Source organism: Pelodiscus sinensis, chromosome 31 (genome assembly GCF_052426305.1).
Source record: "Pelodiscus sinensis isolate ZL-2025 chromosome 31, ASM5242630v1, whole genome shotgun sequence".
Lineage (NCBI taxonomy): Eukaryota > Metazoa > Chordata > Testudines > Trionychidae > Pelodiscus > Pelodiscus sinensis.
The window spans coordinates 14,658,023-14,678,975 of NC_143082.1; the positions used below are offsets into that span (position 1 = coordinate 14,658,023).

The 20,953-nt window shown below is 51.4% G+C and overlaps 1 protein-coding gene across 2 annotated transcripts; it reads left to right on the forward strand.

Annotated features, from left to right (window-relative positions):
- The first annotated feature begins 1,174 nt into the window (after positions 1-1,174).
- Positions 1,175-20,607, forward strand: LOC106731991 (uncharacterized). 2 transcript variants are annotated; one of them, XM_025184454.3, is made up of 4 exons: positions 1,175-1,367; positions 6,719-6,845; positions 8,689-9,188; positions 13,228-20,607. In XM_025184454.3, exons 2-4 carry the CDS (start codon positions 6,734-6,736, stop codon positions 13,321-13,323), a joined length of 708 nt encoding a protein of 235 aa, XP_025040239.3. In that variant the 5' UTR covers positions 1,175-1,367; positions 6,719-6,733; the 3' UTR covers positions 13,324-20,607. The 2 variants fall into 2 exon arrangements, with proteins under 2 accessions (XP_025040239.3, XP_025040238.3); XM_025184453.3 differs by having other exon boundaries at positions 1,181-1,367; positions 6,723-6,845.
- The last annotated feature ends 346 nt before the right edge of the window (positions 20,608-20,953 follow it).

Sequence of the window (20,953 nt, forward strand, 5' to 3'; positions counted from 1 at the left end):
ACCCAGTCTGTCCAGTCTAATGTTCTTCTTGAAATGCCTTCTCCAAACTAGTCTTTGAAGCCTCTGTCTTCTTTCCAATCCTTTCCCCAGGCCCGTTTTCAACCCCACACGGGCAGTTGTTGGCTTACAGGGGCTGGGCAAGCTGCCCACACGCTCAACCGAGACCATTCATAATTCCTGGTTATTTGTAACTTTCAATGGACGGAATTGCAACTTGCTACCTCGTACAGTCCAGTCGGAATCCCAGTTGGAATCCCCGCCCAAACTCTGTGGGGCAGGACTCTGTCCATTCGGTGGCTGTTAGAAGGTCCTGATTGTTCTGATCCAGGGCTTAAACCCCGGAGTCCCGTGCTGAGCGGCTGCCGTGTGACTTGCAGCCCCTGCCGGTTCAGCCCCGCTAGTTCCTTGGGAAGGGAACGCTGTGGTTTGCTTTGCACCAAGGCCCGTTTTTAACACTAGATGGTGGTAGCCTCATGTCTCTCAGCACCAGGGAGATGCAGCTACGGCCGCTTCCATTGCAGCAAGAAAGTGCTGGCTTCTAGGAATCCAGTACAGCTGGCCTTGCTTTCCAGCTAAAAGCAGAGGGGAAAGTAAGGCGGGGAGGGGGCCTGGTGCGTTGCTCCAGCAAGAGCCAGTCTGGGGCCGGCTCTTTAAAAAGCGTGTGTGTGTGTGGCTGCAGTCCTGGCCCAGATCCTGGAGGCCCATAAGGACTCCAGACAACAAACCGATGAGACCGCCGACACAAAGGCAGAGAGAGATGAAGTGACTTGCCAGAGGTCATGCAGCGGATCAGTGGCAGAGCCAGACACCTGGGGCTCAGAAGAGCTGGGCTAGTCCCAAGACTGGGCTACACTCACTCTACTGCCAGCCCCCCTCCGCAGGACCGGTGTGAGGCGTCTGCAGTCCTCCACACAGGGCCTTGCGCTTTATTTCGGGCCCTGCCTGCATGGGTGGTATGTCCTGAGGTACCTCCCGACGCTGCTGGCTGCGCATGGCAGTGGCGCCCCCCCCAAGGGAGCTCCCGGCCAGTGGGAAAAGAGAAGGAGGCTGCCGCAGGTACCAGTGGAACTAGGCCCCGTTTGAACTAGATCCTGCAAAAACCACGCCGGCCCTGCCGCCTTCCTTCAAGGGCTCCAAGCTGATGGCAGAACCTACTTTGAAACCCTGGCTCTGTGCAGAACTGCCCCTTTAATTCACAGCGACTCTGTTTCCTGTTCCGGCGCTGGGCGGAGGCTGCACGCTGAGCGTCACGACGGAGGGGAAATTCCCTGGCCCCGAAGTTCTCCCTCTGAATTTCTGTGTCCACTGAAACTCGCAGGCCCAAATGCCCCACAACTGCACAGAGGCCCAGGAAAGGAGGAGACCAGGTATGTTCTTTCTGGAAGTCCGGCCCTTTGTCTCCAGGGATCAACACCCCTGAATTGACTGTCTAAGTTGGGGAGAAGGGAGAGACGCCGAGATTGTGGAAAGTGGTCAAGGGCCGCACTTTTTTATGGGGCGGGTGCAGGGTCTGGGACGGAGGTTGGGGGCTGAGGGGAGCTAGGAATACAGGACTGGGGTGCAGGAGGAGGTGTGGGGTGTGGGAGGGAGTTTGGGTGAAGGAGGGGGTTGTGACCTGGGCCAGGGGATTGGGGTGCAGGAATGGGGGAGGGGGTCTGGGTGCAGGAGAGGATTCTGGGGGTGGGGTACCTGGGAGGGGGTTGTGACCTGGGCCAGGGGATTGGGGTGCAGGATTGGGGGAGGGGGTCTGGGTGCAGGAGAGGATTCTGGGGGTGGGGTTCCTGGGAGGGGGTTGTGACCTGGGCCAGGGGATTGGGGGAGGGGGTCTGGGTGCAGGAGAGGATTCTGGGGGAGGGGTTCCTGGGAGGGGGTTGTGACCTGGGGTAGGGGGGTGCAGAGGGGTTGGGTGGAGTCCCGAGGCAGGGAGTTGGGATTTGGGAGGGGTTGGGCTGCCAGGTGCAGACTCTGGCCAGGAGGCGGTTACCTAGGTGACTCCCGGCCAGTCGACCAGCGGGACCCTCAGGCAGGCTCCCTGCCTGTCAGCTTCCCGGCCAATAGGAGCGGAGAGATTGTGCTGGAGGCGGGGGCAGTATGCAAAGCCACCTCCCCACACCTGGCGTGTGGCACAGAGCACCTCGTGGAACAACCAGCAGCGTGGGGCCGCCCCGTGGCTGAGGGTCCCAGTGGGGCGGGCTGAAGGGAAGGCTTGGCAGGCCGCATCCGGCCCGCCCTGGTATAAGGGGAAGGCTTTGTGCAAGGAAGAGAGAACCAGGCAGTCGGTGCGGATGCTGCAGTCTATAACTATCTTCTAACTCTGCCAAGTGTGGGGGGGGGCACACCGGCCCCCCCTCACTGTTATTAGCAGCATAGCTGATTGTGTCCCGTCGTCATCTGGCGCATCTACCAAGGGATAGGTGGAAGAGGCAGGGCTGTCTGTCCGCTTCCCTGACTTGTACCAGAGCCGTGCGACTGATGCCTAAGAAGTCAGATTGGACCAGCCTCCTCCTTCGCCTGCAGGAGCTGAGGCCACAGTTGAAGCAGAAGCGGTCAGCCAAACGGGCACGCTGTTTGCTCGCTGGAGATCACTAATGGTTGGACATCCCCAGTCCAGCTCGCTCAGGACCGGACTAGTCAGGAATGAGGGATTTTGCCAAGGCAGGAGAGGTCTCCAGTCACTGGTTCCCCTCCCCCCACAACCTGCCACCAGTGCTTGTGTAACCGCCACTAGGTGGATTTGAACCTGGGATCTTGGGAGCGGAGTATAAGAGCCTCTACCCGCTGAGCTAAAAGCCACTTGATTCCCAGCCTGTCCTGTAGAGGTCTCTTGATCTTAACTGTTGCTGTGGGCTAGGGACCACTTGCATTGCTCAGTAACCACACTAGGGTTTGTTTATTCGGCAAAGGGAAATGAAGCCGCGATTTAAATAATCGCGGCTTCATTTAAATTTAAATGGCTGCCGTGCTCTGCCGATCAGCTGTTTGTCGGCAGATCGGGGCAGTCTGGACGCTCCCCTGTCAACATGAAAGCCCTTTATCGACCTCTCCGGTAAACCTCATCCTACGAGGCATAACGGGGAGGTCAATAAAGGGCTTTCAGGTCGGCGTGGGAGTGTCCAGACTAGCGCGCTGAGCCGACAAACAGCTGATCAGCTGTTTGTCGGCTCAGCGCGGCAGCCATTTAAATTTAAATGAAGCCGCGATTATTTAAATCGCGGCTTCATTTCCCTCTGCCGATCAGCCTAATCTACATGGCTCCGTCGACGGAGCCATGTAGTTTAGACACACCCTAGGTGTGTGGGTTACACTTGCAGCCCCTCTACCGCCAGCCCCTGCCGGCACCCTACCCACCTGGCAGGAACATCTGTTGCCGGATCAGAGACTCCTGGTTTGGAGAGGTACAACCTGTGCATGATTTTATACTGTGAGTAGCCAGCAAGTTGCATCTCAGATTAAAATTCCTAGCTACACAATTATCCCAGTTTTATTACAGTTACCGTTGGATATTAAATAGCAAAAAACGATTAAAGTTTTTCTTGAGTGAAACCAGTGTAATGAAGGCAGAATCAGTAATTAGCCCCCTTTTTAATTAACACTTTTTAAATAATTCACTGGCATATTATTGTATGAAATATGGATTAGGGATCTGTAACACATTCCTGGTGTTTGCTTCCCACGGGGTTCCTACAGTGTCTGCTTTGTCGCACGGTACATCTGAGATGGGTTTCTGCTTCTGTGGTGCAGTGCAGTGTCCACTGAAGTATTTTGTTATGTATTTTACTAGAAGACTCGTTGCTTGAGTCCTGCAGGGTTGGGGGGAGGGGGAGAGGGCTCAGAGCAGGAGTCTGGAGGTTTGTATCAGCTACAAACTTTATGAGTTTGATGAACTTGTTGAAATGGCTGATGAAATGCATCCTAGAATACTCAAGGAGCTGACAGAGGAGGTACAGGCAGTCCCCGGGTTACGTACAAGATAGGGACTGTAGGTTTGTTCTTAAGTTGAATTTGTATGTAAGTCGGAACTGGTATATATTGTAGGGGAAACTCTAGCCAAACATTTCTCCAGAGCTCAGTTTTATTCTCTCACCCCTCACTTCCCGCAGTCCTTTATTCTCAAGCTGAGGTGTCTGCTAAGAAAAGCCGCTCCGCGTCTCCCTGGTCTGCTGGGGCGGGGGGGGGGGGGGGCGCTAGCTTCACGTCTCCCTGGTCTGCTGGGGGGAAGCAGCTAGTGCGGGGTTGCCTCACCCCGTTTGTAAGTAGGGATCCGATGTAAGTCGGATCCATGTAACCCGGGGACTGCCTGTATCTGAGCCTTTAGCTGTCATCTTTGAAAAATCATGGAAGTCAGGAGAGATTCCAGAAGTCTGGAAGAGGGCAAATCTAGTGCTCTTCTATAAAAAGGGAAATAAGAACAACCTGGGAAACTACAGACCAGACAGTTTAACTTCTGTGCCAGGAAAGATAATGGAGCAAGTAATGAAGGAATTCATCTGCAAACCCCTGGAAGATAATAAGGTGATAGGGAACAGCCAGCATGGATTTGTAAAGAACAGATCATGTCAAACCAGTCTGATAGCTTTCTTTGATAGGATAATGAGTCTTGTGGATAAGGGCGAAGCGGTGGGTGTGGTATACCTAGACTTTAGTAAGGCATTTGATATGGGTCTCGCATAATCTTCTTATCAATAAATTAGGCAAATACAACTTAGATGGGGCTACTATGAGGTGGGTGCATAACTGGCTGGATAACTGTTCTCAAAGTAGTTATTAACATTGGACTTTGGAATAGTGAGCTATTTTGAAATAGCGGGCTTGTTTAAAAGACACGGCATAGCTCTTTCGGGATAACAGAAGTATCCTGAAATAGTGCCGCAGTGTAAATGTACCCTATTTTCCCTTTTCCAGTCTTCTGGAACCTCTTCCAACTTCTGTGTGTCATCAGATGGATTAACTGAGCCCCTAATTAGGGAACTAGAGTTTAAACTTTCAGTGCAGAGCTGCAGGAAAAAAATGGGAAATTAAGACAAGCAGCAAAGCTGATTTGCATAGTTATGCTAATAGGGATGCATGAGTCCTTCAAACAAGAATTTACGTGGTAGGTGGCTGTGAGCATGGTTTTATTTCCTTCCTTCCCCCACCTAATAATTGGTGGAAACAGCAATGTCAACTCGGCGGTTAAACCAGGAGGATGGTGCTAGATACAATACAAGGATATTTTTCTTAGTGGCAAAACTGTTTTGTTATGGCGTCACGTGGGGGTCCTGAACTAGATTTCCCCTCACACCGTATGTTAGGGGGAGATTTTCAAAAGGCGCAACGGGCAGCTGAATTTTAAAAAAGAACAACCCATGCGCCTCGCTCCCATATAACAATCTTCCCTTTTGCCGTCTGTCTCCCTTTGCCACTGCACGGCCCCCCCATGGGAATACATAAGAACATAAGAACAGCCGTACTGGGTCAGACCAAAGGTCCATCTAGCCCAGTAGCCTGTCTGCCCACAGTGGCCAGTGCCAGGTGCCCCGAAGGGGGTGGACCGAAGACAATGATCAAGCAATTTGTCTCATGCCATCCATCTCCAGCCTCTGACAAACAGAGGCCAGGGACACCATTTCTATCCCCTGGCTAATAGCCTTTTATGGACCTAACCTCCATGAATTTATCTAGCTTCTCTTTAAACTCTGTTATAGTTCTAGCCTTCACTCTGGCAAGGAGTTCCACAGGTTGACTATGCTCTGTGTGAAGAACTTTCGCTTATTAGTTTTAAACCTGCTACCCATTAATTTCATTTGGGGAGTGGGGGGTAAAATTCAGGATGCTCACAGGTGGATGGGAAGGTTTCATGAGTGATGCAAAAGTGATTTAGGAAGCAGCCCTAAACCTATCCGAATGATGATTTCATTGCATTCCCTCTTCAAATCCATGAGGAACCCCAGGCCTGCCAAGTTTAGCCTTTTGTAAGGGTAGTTCCAAACTTCCCTCTTTTTATTGCAAAGTGGCAGTATGGCCTAGTGGCTAGACAGCTGCGCTAAGCGTCAGAAGACCCCTGTGTGTCGTCCCACAACTACTAGGATCCTATTTTGGGCAACTTGCTTCCCCTTTCCTGGTGGGTTACAAGTGTATTGTTGAAGAAACTGCTTCTTATTGTGTGTTCATGCCAACGGCTCCCAACCTTTTCCAGCCTACGGACCTTGGTTCGTACTTCTTCAGCTCCCGCCCCCTCTGTCCCCTGCCCATCCAGGGAGGATATGGCAAGGGGGCTCTCGTGACCAAAGGCAGCTCCTGCCCCGGTATATTGCCCTTGGCCACGCACGGAGCCCTGGGGGAGAAGAAAAGAAAAGGAAAAGAAAAGTCAGGATCGGGCCTACTGCGGGATGGGGATGGGGAGGGGGGTGCGTAAGGGAGCGAGAGGACAAATGGTCACAAATTGCAAGTCCCGGGCAAGAGTCACCTGTAGGAAATTCCCAATCTGGCGGTGGACCTGGTCCTTACTTTTAAACTTTCAGCGGAATCCTTACAGTACCATCATGGACCACCAGGGGTCAGTGGCCACTGGTGGGGTACCACTGGCTTACACAGTGCGCGACGTCTGTCGCAATTCAAATAAAAACCCAATTGTATCCATTTCCGCAGCGGCTCCAAAAATACACTGCATGCCAGTGACAACCGGCCTCCGGTTCTTCCTCAGCAGTTTCAGGTCTAATCCGACTCTGTTTTCCCTGAGCCAGGTGCTGGAGGAATGGATGAAGCCTTTTTCCAGCTTTGCCAGGAATTCACGCGGCTGCAGGACTTATGTGCAAAGCAGGCCGAGCTTTTACAGGAGTTGGTGGCGACGCAGGAGCCCGTCCCTGGTAAGGAACGCTGCTTGCTCCGTGCTTCGGTTTCAGCCGGCGACGATTTCTGGCCAGGCGTAATGCTAAATCTAACCTGAAGGCACCTGCCTTTTAAGGGGAGTCTGCATGCAGCTGGTGTAACCCACACACCTAGAATAGTAATAGAAATGTAGCCGTGTTAGTCCTGTATTTTGCGTCAGCTACACCAGACTATGTAGCACTTTAAAGACTAACAAGATGGTTTATTAGATGATGAGTTTTCATGGGCCAGACCCACTTCCTCAGATCAAATAGTGGAAGAAAATAGTCACAGCCATATCATCTAATAAACCATCTTATTAGTCTTTAAAGTGCTACATAGTCCTGTATTTTGCCACACACCTAGGCTATGTCTACACTGGTTCCCTCTTGTGGAAGAGGAAATGTCACTTATTAGCATATATCATGTTCTCATTTGCATATTTTCTTCTGATCCTTTTTGCGAAGAGGTTTTTGCGCAGAAAAACTCAGTGTAGACAGGGCTGTTTTGTGCAAAAAAATCCTTTTGTGCAAGAACCCTTATTCCTCAAAAAATGAGGTTTACAGGTTCTTGCGCAAAAGGGTTTTTTTTGGCGCAAAACGGACCCATCTACACAGCATTTTTTTGTGCAAAAACCTCTTCTGCAAAAAGCATTGGAAGAGAATATGCAAATGAAGCGCGAGAAATTGCTAATGAGCACTCCATTTGCGTTGCCTCTTCCACAAAAGAGAAGCAGTGTAGACATGCCCCTAATAAGGTTCACTGTCCCATTTGGGGGCACTTAGACAACATCTACACTATGAGTGTTTGTGGCAGAAAATATGCTAATGAGGAACTCATTAGCATAAGTTGGGATCTCATTTACATATTTTCTGCCGATCCGTTTTTGCGCTGGGGTTTTTTGCGCAAAAAACAAGCTGTGTGAACGTTTCCTTTTTACGCGGGATCAGTGTACCTCCTTTTTCGCGGCATAAAGATTTTGCACAAAAAGGGGGTTTCTGAGCAAAAATGAAACGTCCACACTGCTTGTTTTTGCGCAACCCCCCCCCAGCGCAAAACCGGAAATATGCAAATGAGATCATGATTTATGCTAATGAGTCCCTCATTAGCAGGGCTTGCCAAGCGGCGGCGAGCCCTGCTCGCCAGCTGCGCGGTTTCGCGCAGTTCTGCGCTCTGTACATGCGCAGATCATTCTGCACCGGCTCTTCCAGGTTGTAATCTACTCTCCACTGATTTGCATTCGTGCTTTGGTGTGGAGTCTTACCGTCGTTCCATAGGTGACGCAAGGCGAGGAAAGGCAGCTGGAATTGCATTAGCTTCTTCCTCATGCGCAGTCCGTTGACATGAGGGTGCATAAGAACGGCCACAGTGAGTCAGATCAAAGATCCATCTAGCCCAACGTCCCATCTGCCGACAGGGGCCAATGCCAGGTGCCCCGGAGGGAGTGAACAGAACAGGGAAGCATCAAGCGATCCAGTGATCCATCCCCTGTTCCCCATTCCCAGCTTCTAACAGAGGCTGACCATTCCTACCCATCCTGGCTAAAAGCCGTTGATGGACCTAACCTCCATGAACTTATCTAGCTCATTTTTTGAACCCTGTTAAAGTCCTGGTCTTCACAACATCCTCTGGCAAGGAGTTCCACAGGTTAACTGCGTGCTGCATGAAGAAAAACTTCCGTTGCTGCTGTAGAATCAATGCCTAGTTACCGGTGTTTGTCGGAGAGGGCAATGATTCACAATAGGAGAATGATACAGTGGGTTGATGGGGCGGGAGTGCAAACAAAGACAATAAGGTCCTTTCAGCCCCCTGGATGAGTGGCCTCTTTGTTTTCTTTTAAAGCCATGCCCATTTCGATGCCAATCCAGTGCACAGATGCCGGCGGGTTGGAGCAACCAGAGAGGAGCGTCCTCAAACAGCAAGTACCAAAGGCTGATGGCTCCGGCCTTCCCAACCCAACGATGCCTCCATGGCCCAACACCGGCGCTTTTTGGGGCCAGCTGCAAGACTCGTTTTCCCAGGTGGACATCACGTACCCACCCAGGGCTGATGCGGCAACGGTGTTTTTGAGCCGGCCTCGCCACACCCCTCCTGCGGGCAGGATCCCGGAGGGTGACCCGCCACTGGGAACGGACATGACGTTTCCCGCCTGGAACGCGGCCCAGGGAAAATCCACAGCCCCTCGCAGACCTCTGGAGCATGGGACCCTGCATCCGGAGGAGCTCGGTGCCTTCCCCAGCTTCCTGGATCTTTACAGAGCCCCCCAAGAGTTGCAGGTGGAAAGGGCTTCCCGTCGTGTGGCATGGAGCCAAGCGCCTATAGAAATACGCGGCCCCACACAGGTACAGCCGCGGGTTACGCAGCCCTATTGGTTAGTCATGTGATTGCTAGAAGACGTCCCCGGCATCGCTCGGGCCCTTCAAGGCAGGGGGATGGCGGTGGGGGGGGGGGGGGTGCAGGAGTCAGGGCAGGGGGTTGGGTGTGGGGGGGATGTTCAGGGAAGAGGATGGGGGGTAGGAGTCAGGGCATGGGAGGGGGCTCAGGGCAGGGAGTGGGGGTGCAGGAGTCAGGGCAGGAGGTGGGGTGTGGGGGTGCTCAGGGAAGGGGGTGCAGGAGTCAGGGCAGGAGGTGGGGGTGGGGGGTGCGGGGGGGGTGCAGGAGTCAGGGCAGGAGGTGGGGTGCAGGAGGGGGTCAGGGCAGGAGGTGGGGTGTGGGGGGTGCTCAGGGAAGGGGGTGCAGGAGTCAGGGCAGGAGGTGGGGTGTGGGGGGTGCTCAGGGAAGGGGGTGCAGGAGTCAGGGCAGGAGGTGGGGTGTGGGGGGTGCTCAGGGAAGGGGGTGCAGGAGTCAGGGCAGGAGGTGGGGTGTGGGGGGTGCTCAGGGAAGGGGGTGCAGGAGTCAGGGCAGGAGGTGGAGGTGTGGGGGGTGCTCAGGGAAGGGGGTGCAGGAGTCGGGGCATGGGTGGGGGGCTCAGGGCCGGGGGCGGGGAAAGCTCACTAGGGATGCCTGACAGTGCTGCAGCTGCCACCCCCGGCTCTTCGGGGGGGGGGGGGGGGCTGTGGCCCGGCCCAGCAGGCCCTCAGGGGGCTGAGTGGGGGGTGGGGCTGTGCAGCCCGGCCCTGGCCCCGGCAGATTCTCAGAGAGTGTGGGGGGGGGGGGGGCCCCCGGCAGTTTCTTGGTGGGACGACGAGGCTGCTCTGGCTGGCCTAGCGGTGCTCCCGGGGCGGGGGTGGGTGGCAGGGGAGACACTTACCTGTGGCTGGCGGCCGGCAATATGGAGAGCGCTGGCCCCAGCGGGCCACTGTCGTCTTGGTGAGGCCACGCCCCCCGTTCCGTGGCCATGCTGCAGTATAACCGTCCCCTGCGCTCGCTGCCCCCTGTGGCCACTGACGAGCATAGCTGGCTCTTCTTTCAGCCCCCCTCCCCTTCTGTGATCTGGAAAACAATCGGAGTCCAGGCACATCCCGTTTTCCTGGCCCAACCCAGCCCTGACCTGGCGTTAAGTTAGGACAAGAGGAAGCTGCCTCCTGAAATCGGTGATCCTGGCTCTTACCGTTTCGGAGGAGTTCTTGAACCAACGGACTCACAGATGGGCAGACGGACGCACAAACCCCTAAAATACACAGATAGATAGCTCTGGCCCCAACCTGATTGCGCTAGGTGCTGTACAAACACGGAACAAAAAGACGGCCCTTTGTTTTATTGGTCTTGGAGCACCTAATAACTTTCAGCATCGCTACCCGCCCCCAACCGCCCTGCGAAAGAGGGAATGATGATTAGTTCCATTTTACAGAGGGGTCAGAAAAGGCCAATGACATACCCCAAAGTCTGGAGCACAAAGCCTTAAATCCAGATCTGTCAAGTCCTGGTCTAGACCCCCCTACCCAAGAGACCACCCTCTTTCTCCAAGAGATTACAGGGTTGGCCATACACGAGCATTTCCCCAGACATTTTTGGCCCAATTCTAATGAAAATAGGCTCTCACTTTTAGTTTGCCTACTCCAACCCGGCTCTGCCCTGAGGCTCCGCCCCCCACTCCACCCTTTCCCCCAAAGCCCCGCCTCTTTCTGCTCTTACTCTGTCCCCCCCCCTTGTCCCCCGAGACCCTGCCCTTGTTCTGGCTCTTCCTGCCTTTGCTCCACCCCCTCATGAGGCCCATGTTTGCTTGCTGCTCTTCTTCCCCCCCAGTCCCTCCCTGACTCCAATTAGCTGATGAGGGGTTCCACAAAACAGCAGATTGGCAATGGTACCCAATCTTTATGATTGCTTCTTTCTTCCCCTCTCCGTCAATTGGTAGGTCTCTTCAGACTGCACGCTTTTTGAGGGCAGGGTCCATTGTCTTGTTCGATATTAATGATCTGGGTGAGGGGATGGATTGCACCCGCAGCAAGGTGGCAGATGACACCAAGCTAGGAGGAGAGGTAGATACGCCGGAGGGCAGGGATAGAGTCCAGAGTGACTTAGACAAATTGGAGGATTGGGCCACAAAAAATCGGATGAGGTTCAACAAGGAGAAGTGCAGAGTCCTGCCCTTGGGACGGAAGAATCCCAAGTATTGTGACAGGCTGGGGACCAACTGGCTAAGTAGCAGTTCTGCAGAAAAGGACCTGGGGAGACAGTGGATGAGAAGCTGGACATGAGTCAACAGGGCGCCCTTGTAGCCAAGAAAGCTAAGGGCATATTAGGTTGCCTTAAGAGGAGCATTGCCAGCAGATCTAGAGATGTGATTATTCCTCTTTACTCGGCTCTGGTGAGGCCACAGCTGGCGTACTGTGTCCAGTTCTGGGCCCCCAATTACAGGAAGGATGTGGACGCATTGGAGAGGGTCCAGCGGAGGGCAAGCAAAGTGATCAGGAGGCTGGAGCATATAACCTACAAGGAGAGGCTGAGGGATTTGGGTCTGTTTAGTCTGCAGAAGAGAAGAGTGAGGGGGGATTTGAGAGCAGCCTGCAACTTCCTGAAGGGAGGTTCCAAAGAGGCTGGAGAGAGGCTGTTCACAGTCGTGGCAGATGGCAGAACAAGGAGCAATGGGCTCAAGTTGCGGTGGGAGAGGTCCAGGATGGATATTAGGAAAAACTATCTCCCTAGGAGGGGGGTGAAGCACTGGAATGGGTTCCCTAGGGAGGAGTGGAGTCTCCATCCCTACAGGTGTTTAAGTCCCAGCTTGACAAAGCCCTGGCTGGGTTGATTTAATTGGGATTGGTCCTGCCTAGGGCAGGGGGCTGGACTTGATGACCTTCTAAGGTCTCTTCCAGCTCTATGGTTCTATGATTCTATGATTTGGACAGCTGCTAGTGCAAAGGGACCCAGGAGTAGGGCTTGTAGGCAGAATTCCCTATAAGTTATGCATTTGTGCCCTTCCCGAGAGATTCGCATGCCACCCAGCTGATTAGCAGAGCACTCACAGCTAAGTTTTGTTTCTACTGGTGGTGCACATTCACCCATGTCTTGGGGCACATAATAAAATTATTCCACACATGGATGGAAAAAGATTAGAGGGGACACTGCTCATAGGTGCTACGGAAGTACGAATCAGTAATAGTGACAAGACAAACAAATAGATGAACTAAACAAGGTGATGTCGTGGGGAACGGGGAGACGTTTATTGTAATACAAGCACGTTTTTGCATCGTTTCCTTCACTTTGCCAAAAAATGGGACCTTGTTATAATGACATTCTGATGACGGAACTGTGAACAGTGGCAGCTACAGATAGCCAGCCTGGAATCTGTTATTTTATTTTAAAAAGGGGGAAAAATGGACGCGCCACATGTCCTGTAAAACCTAAATGTGCCTTATCGGCACTTCATAATCAAGCGGCGCAAAGGAAATTACAGAAGCTTTCCAATTGACCTTCTACAAAAGCCCTTTTATCACAGCGCGGCTTTGACAGAGACAGACACGCTCAAGTGCCATCAAGAGTAAGGGCAGGAGGGACCGTCCGGGGGAGGGGGAAGGGATTCCTGAAGGAATTAAAGTGGGAAACAGAGGAGCTGCTAACCAGGACAAATCAGACTCACTGGATCTTAGGGGATGGGGATGAGGATGGGCCAACGTTGGCTTTCAACTCTCTTTGCACCTTCTGCTTTCTGTCTGCTCCAGGGCTCGGCATGGCTGCTCTGTCTTAAGGATAGCTGTATTGCTAGCTCCTCCTCCTGCCTGGGTCTGCCGTGCACCTGTTTTAACATAAGAATATAACATCAGAACGGTGAGACTAGGTTGGACCAAAGGTCCCTGCAGCACAGCATCCTGTCTGGCATCAATGCCAGATGCCCCCAGAGGGTGTGAACAGAACAGGGAATTCTCTGTCTTATTCTTTAATCCTTTCTTAATGCTTTCTTTGGGTTAAACCAGTCTTATCTCTTCCCCTTCAATCGTTTTCTAGACATCCTGGACGCCAGAATGGGCGGTAGAAGACAGCTCACTTGGCCACAGTGGGAATTTTGAACTCCAAGGGGACTCTGAATACACAGACCCGTGATTTTTGCCAGGCAACGCAAGGAGACTATCACGAGCTTCGCACGGCCCGTATCAAATAGGAGTGGTAACGTCACATGCTTGTAACCCCGCTTACCCAGGTTATATGCTTGTAACCCCACTTACCCAGAATGGTTTTCTGCCCCCTGGCATAACCCCTCACGGGCCTCGGTTGCCCATTGCTGGTTTGGACAAAAGTCTTCTTATTTCTTCCTTCCCTGTTTGCTTCAGACCCACACCCAGCAGAAATGGCTTCAATCTCCTCCCCCATCCGTGCTGCTAGGCTACTCTGGACAACAATGAGAGGACGACATTGTAATTATGCTCCTTTGTGGTCCTGTGCTGCACGGCCTCGAGGGGAAGATTCACACAGGGTTGTGTTCCTGGCAGCAGTGTCAGAAAACCAGCTCGGGGGGAGTGGCAGTAAATTGGTCTGGTAGGACGTTCTAGTGGGCATGGGGGAAGCGGAGAATCTGCCAGGAGGAAAAGGCTGGATCTTTTCTGTTTTAGAAGTCAGCGTTGTACATTTGATTAAAAATAAAGCACAGATGGATTTTCCCCAGGAACGAAATTCATCTTCAGTGTGTTGCTGAGTGACAGTCTCTTGTATATGAAGTTATACCGGTTAGACATCCCGGATCTGGCACCTTAGCATCCAGAAGAGGAATTTTGCCATACCAAGAGAGGTAATTTCTGCCTGCCCCCTGCTGTCAGCTCCATCCCCTGCTGTCGGCTCCATCCCCTGCTCTGCTGCCCCACCAGCTCCCACAGGCAGCCTCGCTGAGCCGCATGCTGGGTTCCCCCTCCCCTACATCATGCTGGTCTCCTCCCTTGCATTGGGCCAGCCTCCCGGCCCCATGCCCTTTGCAGTGCGGCAGGATGCTCTGATCCTGGACCACGGAGGTTGCCGGACCAGAGCGCCCCGGTTTATAGACGTGCGGCCTGTCGTACAATAGCAAGGAGCGCTTGGAGGGATTGTGTTGAGTAGGGGTTCATGCCAGCATGGGTTTGCGGGGTGTGGCACAACATCTGTAGTATCCCAGGCTCCTTGTCTCCTTTCTGAGTTGCCACGTCAACAAGCCACTTTGGTGCATGCCGAACATTGCGCGTGCGCGTCACGGCCTTGCCGTCGGCAGTGCTGCTCAGATGTGTCACTAGTTGCACGCTCGCTCCCTACCTGAGTCACAGGCCCCGCCACGCGCCGTGAAAACTAACGCGACTCCTTCGGGCTTTGTTACCTTTTTAAATGTCATGCTGCAAGGAGCAGTGAGTCACCCTGGCTCGGCAGATGGTCGGCAGGGACATAAAATTAAAAAAAAAAATCATCGAGTGGTTTTCACGGGCATGAAAATCCCTTTGCTCCCTAAATAACCATAAGTGTTGCGTGTTTGTCTAACTGCCGAGGGTGTAGGTGGCTTCTCACTCTACTCGGCTGGGTTGAACTCACTGAAATGGACGGGGTATCACTTCTGAATAAGCCCGTGTTGGCTGGTGCGTGCACGTTCCATGCATAGAATGTGCGATACCCTCCCTAAGATACTGCTCTTACCGCTGGATGTGTTATGGATGCTGCGGCTCACATGGGTTAATACAGAAACAAGCCTGAGAGCTGACCGGTAATCGGCTGACCACCGGGGAATGGCGTTGTGGATGCAACACTTGTCAGGTGTTTGTGGGAAGGTGAGATTCCCGTTGCAGTCTCTATGCCAAAGGAGAAATGGATGCAAATCAGACATCGGAAATGGTAACACACGCAAACCCGGAGGGGAACATTTTAACCTGCCTGGGTGCTCGATCGTGGATTTAAAAGCAGCTGTTCTTCTCCAAAGGAATTTCACCAGCCAATTACAGAGAGAGACGGCAGAACTGGAATTCATCGGCAGATTCGACACAGTCACCCTGGGCTTGAATAAATACATTAATTAGTTAATGCACTACAAAGCCAGTTTCCCCTGCCTTTAACATCCGCATTGTCCCATCAAAAGCTATGTTTGGGACACATCCAGCTGACTTGATTAGCTTAGTTAGCCCTACAATTGGCAGGCACTTTTTTTTCCCGTTATAAAATACTTGATATTTGTTATTTCTCTCCAGCTCATCATCTGACATTCCCCCCCCCCCCCCCCCCGAAAATATCTGTCAAAAAAATTGTTTTGAAAATGGCAAAGTGGAAAATTTCGGCTTTTCGTTAGAAAAGTGAAACTCAATTTGGTTTTTTTTTCTGTCACTTTTCCGATGAGCAACAAAAAAATTTCGGCTGAAAATTTGTTTGCTCAGCTGCATTTCAGCAAAAAGTCAAACATTTTCAAGGTGAGCGGACATTTTATGCAATTTTTTTCATTTGATCTCCCCTCCTCTCCTCCCCTCCACCCCGCTGCAATTTTTCTCTTGGTAAAAAAATTCCAAAGGAAAATTTTCAACCAGGGCAGTTTATATCCCTGTCAGTTCACCAGATGTGCCTTGAAATGGCCACTGGTCACTTGGATCAGACCATAATGTAACTATTTACTAGCCAGATTAGCTTTCAGCATCTTCTCCATCCTTGGCCAGTTTGGCCCTGCAATCAGGTAGGTCTCAAACAGCTGGTGGTTTTTGAGACATGTCGGGCCCTACCAAATTCACAGCCATGCAAAACGCACCGCGGACCATGAAATCTAGCCTTTGGAGTGCTTTTACCATACACTCTGCAGATTTCACGGGGGAGAGCTGGGTTTTTCCAATTGGGGGTTCTGACCAAAAGGCAGTTGCAGGGGAATCACAAGGTTATTGGGGGGGGTCACAGTATTACCCCCCTTATTTCTGCACTGCCTTCAGAGCTGGGTTCCTGGCCAGCAGCTGCTGCTCTCCAGTTGCCCAGCTCGGAAGGCAGTGCTGCTGCCAGCAGCCATGCAGAAGGAATAATAGCAGAGCTGTGATCCCTCCTAACGCTTCTGTAGTTCTAAGAGGAGGGGTCACGGTGAAGACTGGGCAGCGCTAAGGACTGACTGCCCTTGTCCTTGTCCCTTCCAACCTTGGCCCCGCCCCTTCCACTCTTGGCTCCTCCCCTTGACCGCCTTGCTGCCTTTGATTGGTTCCAGGAATTCTTTCAGGGTCCAAAAAGGGCAATCAACATCAGTTTCTCGCCACTTATCATATAATCCTATCTGGTCATCTGCCACTTTATAGGAAATCCATAATGGGTCTGTTAATTACTAATTTACCGAGTTACATTCCATTTTCAGCTTCCGGTAAGCCACGGGGAAGATTAATGTTTCCTCGCACCATTTCATTAGCAAATGAATACGAACCTGGCCCGTACACAGACAAGATCCATTTTTAATCTGTTTTATAACTAAAAAAAAAAAAAAGCAGTGTCATTGGAAGAGTTACAGCTAAAGCCATATAAGGTGGAAGCCTGGCTCTTGGCAAATGTTTTTAAAAGCTACTTTTGAAAGCCCCAAAGTTCCATCTGGCATAAGAAGGGGATTTCTAAGGGCTGTGATGGACAGAAAGTGAGACTAGATGAGGGCAGAAGTAAGGAAGCTTGGGGTTAAGGAGGCAGCGGTAGATGTGATACATCTTGGCTTTAATAAGGCGTTTGATATAATCTCCCATGACCTTCTCTTAAGACAAACTAGGGAAATGTGGCCTTGACAAACTTGCTATAAGGAGCCTTTAAGGGGGTCAGCACTCACCCCCTGCAAGCGCCCCCGTTTGGCCAAGTGTGGGTTCTTGCACTACCTCGATGTTAAATGCCTTGCAGCCAAGACCTACAGCCTTGTGTGAAGGCACCAACCGCTTCCAGGGTACACCTCTGCCTGGAGCCCACCCCGGTGCCCTCTGTCGAGTGTCTCTCTGAGTCCAGTCCAGTATCTCAATCTGCATCCCCATTCGGTAGGTTTCTCCGCCTGGCAACAATGTTCTAAGAGCTCCCCACTCTGAGCTGTCCCTGGTCCTGCCAGCCAGCTCCCTTGACCTTCTCCCTGCCAGGTCTGGGCTGCAACTGAGCTACTGCTAGTCCTGCAGCTCCTCTTGTAGTCCCTCCTGGCTCCTGATTGGCTGGTTTCCTCCTAGACCCTCTAGCCACCTGGAGGGCTTCTCTATGGTCCTTTTGGCCATTACAGGGCCATACTTGGAGAGAGTTTTCAATGTTTCGCAGCAGGGGGGGCGGACAGAATTGCCAGGTCCCTGGACAAGGTGAGGAGTGACTCCATGCTCCTGGAAGGGGCGGGGCCTTGGCCAGAAGGGGAGGGGCTGGGGCAGCCAGCCCTTAACGCTGCCAGACATGATGCCGTCTGGGGCTCAAGTGCTGATTTAAAGGGCCGAGGACTTTGGCCACCACTGCTGCAGCCCTGGGCCTCTTTGAATTACCGGGCCCCAGGGCAGTTGCCCGTTGGCAAGCGGGGAGGGCATATCATGGGTCTGGTTCCATTCAAGATCACCATCAATGCTTTGGATAATGACGTAGAGAAACCACTCGAAAAGTCTGTGGATGATACCACGCTGGGAGAGGTTGCCAGTGCTTTGGGGGGCAGGGTTAGCCTTCGAAATGCTCTTGGCCAACTGGAGAAATGGTCAGAAATAACTCGGAGCCCATTCAAGAAGGAGAAAGGGGAAGTCCTGTATTTAGGAAGGAAATAATGAAGTGCACAAATTGAAAACGGGAAATGTCTGCCGAGGAAGGAATGCAGAGAGACAAGGTGGGGGAGGTAATATCTTTTATTGAACCAACGTCTGTCGATGAGAGAGACAAGCTTTTGAGATTACTCAGCGCTCTTCTTCAGGTCTGAGAAATTCACTCAGCTGTCCCTGTGAATCGCAGAGGAAGCAGCATGGCAGAAAAGGATCGGAGGTTATAGCGGATCACAAATAAAATGAGAGTTAGCAGCGTAATACAATTGCATAAAAAGGCAACCATCATTCTAGGATGGTAAGAACATAAGAATGGCCAGATGGGGTCAGACCAAAGGTCCATCCAGCTCAGTGTCCTGTCAGCCCACAATGGCCAATGCCAGGTGCTCCAGAGGAAGTGAACAGGAAATCATCAAGTGATCCTTTTCCTGTCATCCATTTCCAGCCTCAGACAAACAGAGGCCAGGAACACCATTCCTGCCCATCCTGGCTAGTAGCGATTGATGGACCCAACCTCCATGAATCTATCTAGCTCTTTTTTGAACCCTGTTATAGTTTTGGCCTTCACCATATCCTCTGGCAAGGAGTTCCACAGGTTGACTGTGCATTGTGTGGAAAAAAGTACTTCCTGTTTGTTTTAAACCTGCTACCAAATCATTTCATTTGGTGACCCCTAGTTCTTAGGTGATGGGAAGGAGTAAATAACTCGTCTTTATTCACTTTTTCCACACAAGTCATGATTGTATAGACTTCTATCCTATCCCCCCTCCAGGAGTGTTGTAAGGAAGAGACGAGATATAACTCTTCCACCATATTCAGTCCTGAAATGTCTCATCTGGAGTCTTGTGTCCAATTCTGGTCCCTGCACTTCGGGAAAAGAGTGGACAAAAAGGAGAAAGTATAGAGGAGAGCAACAAAAATGCTTAAAGGGCTAGAAAACATGACCTACAAGAGAAGATTGACAAAAAATGGGTTGGTTTGGTCTGGAAGACTGAGGGGAAATGATAACAGTCTTCAAGGGCGTGGTTATCAATTGTGCTTATACACTGAGGACATTCGAAGAAGGCACGGTCTCAAATCGCAATAAAGGAGATTAAGGTTGAACATTAGGAAAAACTCCCTAATTGTCCTGGTCATTAAGTAGGCACGAACCCTGCAGCTCCTAGGGCCCCCGGTTCACCATTCCTGGCCAATGGGAGTGGCAGGAAACAATGACCCGGTCTGTGTCACATCTCCCATTGGCTGGGAACTGTGGCTGCAAGTTCGATACCCCTGGCCTACATAAATTTAAGTCCTGCCTCAGTGCAGGGGACCGAACTAGAGGTCGCTTCTAGTCCTACATTTTAAGATTCCATCACCACATTTCTATGGCTTTCCAAGCACAGAATGTGCATCTTAAAAAAAATTTATAAAAGCCACCTGGCTCGTACACATGGATTTATGGTTTTTCTCCTGATTTCATGAGCATAGGTCTCTTTCCCGTAGCATTATGACTCAAACTCCCAAGCTACCATTCTATGATTCACATCTCCAAAAAGACAATGTGTTGCCAAGTGGCGTACACAAAATAGACTCTGCTTCATATATCTGCATTCGAAGGAGCTATGTTTCATTATTTTTTTCTCAGGGTTTGATCCAACTGCCATGAATTTTAAGAGATGATGGATCAGGTCTTCAATGAATAATTGGGAATATGGATGTAAGTTACAATTAGAGATGAGTGAATAGGCGTTCTTTTTTTTTTTTTTTTTGGTTTGGTGACCCAACTGAAAAATGTAAATAAATACATAGAATATTTTGGGTCACATTGAAATTGATTTTTTTTTTTACCTAAACAGGTAAACAACCAAGCAAGCAGATCCAAAAAGAGCCCCATTTGCTTTGGGTGGAGCAAGATATTTTGTTTGGCCCACGCTATTTTTTTCATTGTTGGTTTTGTTGAGTTCCTTTTTCTGGCATTTTTAAACTCTTTCCATTTTCCTTGACACACCGATCTAGCTCACTTTCGAAATGGAACACGACCTTGAAATAAAACGTCACGTGTCATTTAAAAACCTGATAACCAACTTTCTTTTTTACCTCATTTTTTATTCATCGGGGATTATTTGCACACCTGACCTGAAATCTTGAATCGTTTTGGTCATCCTAAGAGTGCATTTTTCAGTGAATAAGCTATGCCTTAAAGAAAGAAGGAGACCGTGCTACTAGGCGAGCAAACTTCTGAGCTGAATGGTGCTGGAAATGAGTAGCTTTGCTCCTAAAAAAATACGCTGAGTATACTCGGAACAAGGGTGTAGGGGACCTAATATGAAGGTGGGGGGAGTTTGGAGGGGAAGGCATCCCCCGATCTCCTTTCCCCCAAGTAATATCACCAAGACATTTTAGACAATCTGGCATTCCACAGGCAAACAAATTGAGTTGCTGTGTGGCTGTATTTTTTCCTAACTCCATCTCTGGCAGGTAAGGGTTAGCAGCAGGGGAGTTTGGGGTGGGCAGGTGGATTTCCACGGACTCCATCGGAGGCAGGGAAAACACTTCAGCTCACCCGCCAGCAAAAAGCTTTAGGGTCCCCTCCCCACATATTCCCTTTCTCCTCCATCTAGGAACCAGAACAGGAATCTCCCTCCTTCCTATCCCACCTCTCCATCCCTCTTTCCTCCTTCATTTGCCTCCTTGTATTTCCATTAGCCACTTCCACATCCTCCTCCTTCTTATCCCTCGCCTGCAACTTGCCCCCTCTCCTGCCTCTGCGCCTTTGTGCTCTCCTCCTTCCCCCTGCACCCCACATCTTCTCCCCCTCCCCCACAGCCCTTCTGCTCCCACCTCTCACCTCCCCCGCTCACCTTTCCCCTTTATCCCCCATGTGTCCCAACCTGTATCCCCTCCACCCCATGCTCTGCCCTATACCCCAACCCCCACATCCCCTCCCCCTGCAACCTCCACTTCCCCCCTCCCTCTTTTCCCCCTTGCAGCCTCATCTTCCCCCCAATAATCTCCACCTGTCTCCTCCTTCTTGCCCCTCC